Source organism: Aotus nancymaae, unplaced genomic scaffold (genome assembly GCF_030222135.1).
Source record: "Aotus nancymaae isolate 86718 unplaced genomic scaffold, 86718_ANA_hifiasm-v0.15.2.pri h1tg000008l, whole genome shotgun sequence".
Taxonomy (NCBI): domain Eukaryota; kingdom Metazoa; phylum Chordata; class Mammalia; order Primates; family Aotidae; genus Aotus; species Aotus nancymaae.
In genome coordinates, this window is record NW_026988419.1 from 52621734 (window position 1) to 52627733 (window position 6000).

Here is a 6000-nt window from a genome sequence, read left to right on the forward strand (position 1 = left end):
TTCTTTACATATTCTAGATAATGATATCTTTTGCACATATATGTATGGCAAATAACCAGTCCTATCCTTGTCTCTCTAGCCCTACAAGGCTACCAGGGCTTTGGTGTCTTTCTGCCCCTCACCGGCGCCCCTGAATCAGCTGATGCTCCCAGGGAGAAAGTGGCTGTAGAACATCAGCTTACTTCTCAATGCTTCTGCCTTCTCCTGCATCTTGGCCCCTCTAGTCCTTATTTTTCCACTATCTCTCTGATGCCTTTATATTTTTTACTTTGTAACTATAACCTTTTATTTTGAACTAATTTTAGACTTAGGAAAGTAGCAAAAACAGTACAGAGAATTTCCATATACTCCTCATCCAACTTCCCCTAATGGTAGCGTCTTACATAACCATGGTTCATTTATCAAACAAGGAAATTAACATTGGAACAGCATTATTGAGTAGACTACAGATATGATTTGAAAACCAGTTTTTCTACTTATGTCCTTTTTTTTATTTCAGGATTCTCCTTACATTTAATTGTATTCTCAATTTTCTGCATTCTATGATAGGTCCTCTCAAGCTTTCCCTGTTCTTAATAGCCTTGACACTGTTGAAGTCCTCTGGTCACTTATTTTGTAACCTGTCCCTCAGTATGGAGTTTCATCTGATGTTTTCTCATTATTAGAGTGAGGTTAGACATTTTTGGCAAGAGTACAGTGGAAACAATATATTGTTCTTAGTGCATCTTATCAAGGGGTTTATAATTTTATTTTGGGTGACAGCCTTGATCACTTGAGTAAGGTGGTGTCCACTGGATGTCTTCAGGGAAACTGTTTTTCTCAGTGAAAATATCTTATAGGGAGATAACTTGATAGTATGCAAATCTCTTTCTCCTCCAGCCTTTACTCACTAATTTTAACATCCATCTTTGGATCTTGTCTGCAACACTTATTTTTTCTATGGTGTTTTCCTAATGGTGATTTTTTATTTGTTTTCTTCCACATCTAGTAATTGAATTTCTTCCGTAAGAAAGCATTATCTGTCTTGTCTCATTTATTTATTTAGGTTATTTATCTTATCCTGTGGGTTAAAGTTCAGTACTGTCATTTATTTTGTTCAAATCATCTCAGCTTTGGCAATTAGGAGTTCCTTAATTTGATTTCTGTGTACTTTTCAATGTTTTTCAATGGAACATTTTAAAATTTTATCTGGCATTTCTAGTTATTTTCAGCAGGAGCATAGGTTTTCCACAGTCTTCTCTATCCTATCTGGAAGTGGAAATGCTGTAGTAAAAGATGTTTACAAAGTTTGGTTCTGGTTCATAGTTTCTGAAAAGATTGTGTCGTTTTACACAAGGTCAGCTCTGCTTTCTTTCATTACAGTATCCTGGTCCAAGTAAGGGAATGTCTGCTTACCCTACATGCATGTCATTTCTCATTTTGTTTTGTTTTGATACAATATTTCATCCAATGTGGCATCAACACTTTCTTCCATAGCCTTAAATTGAAAGTCTAATCTTTGCACCTTTGTTCCATAGCTTGTTATATTTCAAAGTGTTTTACATATTGTGTGACATTCAGAATTCTGGGGTTGTCTGTTTTTTGTATTATCAGAGAAAGATTATTTGCTTATAGGAACTTTAATTCTTGTATTTAAGCGTACAAACGTTGTTCATTAAATTCACAATTTTTATATTCTGCAGAATTTGTTTTTTTCATGGTATTCATTTTGAGAACAGATGATAACACAGCATGAATTTCTTCAATAAGGAAGCTTGCTGATTCAAAATTAATTTGCCTTCTCATACAATTTCAGTAGAGAACTTTGTTTTATTAATGAAATATTAAATAGCATAAGACCAGTATGAACTGCCCCAAAATTAGGAAATTGTAAAACAAACATAGCAAAGGGAGAAGAGACTGCCTATTGTTTTGTGGGTGGGTTTTTATATCAGGAAAGCCTGAGAGTAGTGTACAATAGAGTCAGGGGGACGTTGGTTTAGCACAGAGCCAGATGGTTTCTGCTTGGGTAGCTGCAGCTCAGCTGAGCTGTTTGATAGGAACCAGAGAAATAGGTCCTTAGTGGCAGACCAACTGACTGTACCATGTGCCAAAGGTAGGCATTTAGCAGAAGAAATAGAGGTTGGTACAGTGAGATTTAGGTAGAATTAGGGTGATGAGAGGCACTTTTCTATCATATTTTCTCTTTCCTGCATATGTATGAATTTGACAGACATTTTTATTATCTTAGCATCTTTGATTTATGCACCCAAATTAAATAACAGATAAACTGATTAAATTTGTTTTGTTGCTTAAAGTGGTAAAGTTATTTCAGCATAATCATTTTGTATTTATAGTTGGGATTATATCAGCAAAATTAAATTATTTGAGGTCTTTTTAGAAGAGTTTCTTCAGAAACTAAGCATTTGTGGCTCTAATAAAGCCTATGACTGTAAATCTTAACATATCTGCTCTTGGTGATGCATTTAGTGCCTCTCTGCAAGTATCAGAGAGGAGAACTATTGTTTTGGCAGGAAGAGGCCTTTCATTGAGAAATATATATTCATACTGTTAAGCAAACCCAGTTGTTCTACTCCTCCTGTGTTTAGGAAGTGATTACTAGTTTGTGTTATCATTGTATTTTGATTAGGTACCACATCTGACATAATATTCCTATGAATAACACACATGGGATGGAATTTCAATTTTTGGATTAAATTTGTTAAGTGGAAATGTACTATTCGAGTCATTTTCTAAACATTTTTACATTTGCTATAAAATTTCTTTTTCCTGTCTTGAATCTAAAGATCAAAACAGTACTTTGGTAACTAATGTTGAGATATTATATATTCCCTTTCCTTTCTTCTTCCTTTACTTTCCTCCTTACCTCCTTCTGCCCCATCCTTCCTTTTTTTTTTTTTTTTTTTTTGGCAGAGTCCCACTTTGTTACCCAGGCTGGAGTGCAGTACATACTAGGTTCACTCAACTTTTGCCTCCTGGGCTCAGTTGATCCTCCCACCTCAGTCTCCTGAGTAGCTGGGACTGTAAGTGCATGCCACCACACCTGGCTAATTTTTGAGATTTTGTAGAGAAGGGGTTTCACTACATTGCCCAGGCTGGTCTGGAACTTCTGGGCTCAAGCAATCCACCTCCCCACTGTCCGTGCTTCCAAAAGTGCTGGGATCACAGTCGTGATCTGCTGTACCTGGCCTGAGATGTCGTATATTCTTAAAAATTAAGCGTTTGTTAAGACCCTGTGTCATCAGACCTTCTATTCAATCAATTTGGCTTTGCGTCCAGTTTGTCTGAGTTAGTAAACCTACAGTGTATCTGTAAATGTGATTGTTGTAATTATGAAATTAAGATTGAAATAGAAGCTAACTGTCTTTTATTTTACATATGCAGCTAATGATGTAAGAAAGAAGGGACATGGGAAGACCAGAAGTAAAGAAGTAGATAAATTGATCAGAAACCAGCAAACAAATGATAGGAAACACAAAGAAAGAAGACAAGAACAAAGGCACCAGGAAACAAGGACTGAGAGAGAAAGAAGATCAGAAAAACACAGAGATCAAAATTCAAGAGATTCAAATTGGAGAGATCCTATAACAAAGTACACATCAGACAAAGGTGTTCCTTCTGAACGAAATAACTACAATAGAAGTGTGAATGACATAGACCAAGAAATGCATATAGATTTGGAAAATAAGCATGGTGATCCCAAAAAGAAGAGAGGAGACAGAAGAAATTCTTTTTCTGAAAATGAGAAGCATAGACACCAAAATAAGGATGGTGAAAATTTTAGAAGAAAAGATAGATCAAAGTCAAGGGAAACGAATAGAAAACACTCTGGCACAAGAAGTGATGAAGATAGATATCAGAATGGTGCCGAGAGGCGATGGGAAAAATCTAGCAGATACTCTGAACAATCCAGAGAATCAAAGAAAAATCAGGACCGGCGGAGAGAAAAGTCTCCAACAAAACAAAAATAATTCTACAAAATGACGTAAACTGGACATGCTTTATATTCAGTTGAAGCATATTACTTTTTACTTTGATTGATGAACTTTATAGAGAATTCTTGTATAAAGTAATGGTTTGTATTAGTAAATTTTGAAAATGTTTTCATGTTTTATAATTGATACATCTCAAGGCCCTACACATAAAATTATTTGAGAAGATTCACCAGAAATGAATGTAAGTCTCACTTATATTTTATGAATAAAATTATCAAATTGCTCATTGATTCAGTCATTTTTTTAATTGACAAAATTTTTTTTTGAATTAAGAAGCTGTTATAGTGAATTATTAGTGCTTTTTTATTTCTAACTGAAGACCGAAACAGGTGAACCTTTTCACTTTAACATTTTTGCTTTGTTAATAAGATATCATGAATCTTTTTCAAGTGGTCACTTCTTTTTTAAAGCAGAGGATTTATTACAATTTTCATATTAGCCTTTGAACAAAGTAAGTAATGTGTAATTTGTTCACAAGTGTTGGTAAAGCTAGGTGTATGTTAGTCTTTAAACCAATACACAGTTATTTATAATTAGGACTACTGCCACAGGCAACATTTCTTCTCTCTGGACTGCTTGATATCATTTAATTGAAATTCTTTGTGATTAGTACATTTTTCTCAGCCTTGAAGTTTTGTCACTGTTGATGAATTAATATGTATTTAATTTTTAATTTTGATTAATAGATCTTTGGAAAACATACAGTTGAGAGATATGCAAGCAGCCTAACTGTAATTTGTTTTTTATATGAATTTTAAGGGTTTCCATCATTGTAACTGTCATCGATTAATTAATATGACCATATTATTTATTACTTTTGAAATAAATACTGCCTCTGAGATCTTAGACTTGCTGGCAAACGTTTCACCTTACTTGCTAAATGTAGACTTCTTGTGCTTGCTCACCTTAAAAGTGCATATAGTTTGTTTTAGCCAATGTTTGGTTTCAGGAATACTGAGGCCACCATTTTAATGTTTAGTTTTTGGGCATATGCTGATTCAAAATGTTTCCTATTTTTGTTGTTTAACTTGAGTATAAGTAACAATAAAATTCATGTAATTAAATATCCTCGCCTTCTCCCCACCAACTCACAAAAAGCGTTCATTTGAATGAGATAACTTAGATAAATTCTCTTTAGTGTTTTCTCCCTTTGTGGTGGTTAAAATTTGGTATCATCGGAAGGGACTATCATAGACATAGTGCATTCCACAGAACTACAAGCTGAGCAGATTGGATATAACAAACATGTAGGCCATAAGCGCTAAGGGAAATAATTTATTTTTTTTACCTGAACCCTCATCTTCGGGGGTGGTAAAAAGGAAAAAATAGTAGACTAGGAATTTTAATTTACTTTTTTCACTTAAAACTTAGTTCATGACTTTTACATGTAAATATGGGAACCCATTCTTTTTATTAAGTGCTTAAGACCTTAGAGTAGTTAGATTCTTTTTTAATGTTATTAAAATGTATTAAGCTTTTACTATTTGCTCAGGTTTGTTTTAGGTACTGGAAATAAAACTGTAAACAGAGTTTCTAGGCTTTGGGGCTGATAGTTCAGGGGAAGGAGATGGTAAACAAAGACAATAAATAAATGTGATATATCTAGTAGTGATAAGTGCTATGAAGTAAAGCAGAGAAAGGGAAGACTGAGTGATTGGGGGACAGGGTGTATAGAAGGTCAGAGCAGTTCTCTGATGAGGTGACGTTTGCCCATATACCTGAACAGAATGAGTACTTGAGACGTGGATTCCTTGGGAAGAACCTTATAGACAGAAGGAACAGCTGAAATACAAATGTTTTTTGATAGCAAATAGCCTGGAAATTTTTGTTAACATTTCCTATTCTACTTAATTTGTGTTTTGTCTTCTGTGTGTGTGTGCTCCTCACTACTTTATATACTCTTCTACAAGCAATTAATGCCTAACTACCTCTAGCAGAAGTATTTTAAGTGAGCCATATCAGAAGTAGAGACTAGAAGCTGGATTGAGGAACTATCCTGTTCTGC

The 6000-nt window shown here is 34.5% G+C and overlaps 1 protein-coding gene across 2 annotated transcripts in view; it reads left to right on the forward strand.

The window, feature by feature from the left end:
• CWC22 (CWC22 spliceosome associated protein homolog) overlaps nucleotides 1-4841 on the forward strand; it is a 66931-nt gene extending 62090 nt beyond the window's left edge. For both annotated transcript variants that reach the window (XM_012471454.2, XM_064373285.1), the window contains one exon: nucleotides 3385-4841. In XM_012471454.2, the coding sequence (XP_012326877.2) occupies nucleotides 3385-3971 (587 nt within the window). In that variant the 3' untranslated portion in view covers nucleotides 3972-4841. The remainder of the gene's footprint in view (nucleotides 1-3384) is intronic.
• Nucleotides 4842-6000: the final 1159 nt, after the last annotated feature.